A 495-nucleotide genomic window follows, 5' to 3' on the forward strand; every position below is an offset into this window, starting at 1 on the left:
TTCAGCGGATGGATGGTATTGACATTATTTCTAAACTCTTTCCACATGCCTATCCTGGCAACAGCAATGATAGTGGAAGTGATAATAGAAATAATAATAACAGCATGAATAGTAATAATAATGCTAGAGTATCCCTGGCCCATATTGCGGCTTACACGGAACTGATGCAGACAGTGACGAGCAGTCCTTCATTTTGCCGTGTCATTCAAACCTCCTCCTTATTGTTGCAACTACATCTAACGTCTGTGGTGGTAAATCTCTGGTGGCTGCAGGGGGCACACATCCAGCAGTGTGTCTCTTTCGCGATGGATGCAAAGATGAGTGGAGGCCATCTCTCTTTTTGTGTTTGTTGCATGTTTCTGATGTGGCAGAGTTGCAGATGCGACTGAGCCTTGTTCTCCCACAGCACTGTGTGAGAAAGGGCCAGAGTCACGGTGGGCGTGAGACCCACACTTTGTCTGTGCCCGTGGAGAGAACACAGCGCGGGGCGCGGGA

At 48.3% G+C, this 495-nt stretch overlaps 1 protein-coding gene across 1 annotated transcript; it reads left to right on the plus strand.

Moving 5' to 3' along the window:
- Positions 1–2: 2 nt before the first annotated feature.
- On the plus strand, positions 3–389 carry TM35_000511340 (uncharacterized protein; the record flags this gene model as incomplete). The annotated part of the gene is made up of 1 exon (XM_029030629.1): positions 3–389. A coding segment is annotated over one exon (387 nt), but the record flags the coding sequence as incomplete, so codon positions are not given.
- Positions 390–495: the final 106 nt, after the last annotated feature.

The sequence above is a fragment of the Trypanosoma theileri genome, assembly GCF_002087225.1.
Source record: "Trypanosoma theileri isolate Edinburgh chromosome Unknown TM35_Tth_51_V1, whole genome shotgun sequence".
Taxonomy (NCBI): Eukaryota; Euglenozoa; class Kinetoplastea; order Trypanosomatida; family Trypanosomatidae; genus Trypanosoma; species Trypanosoma theileri.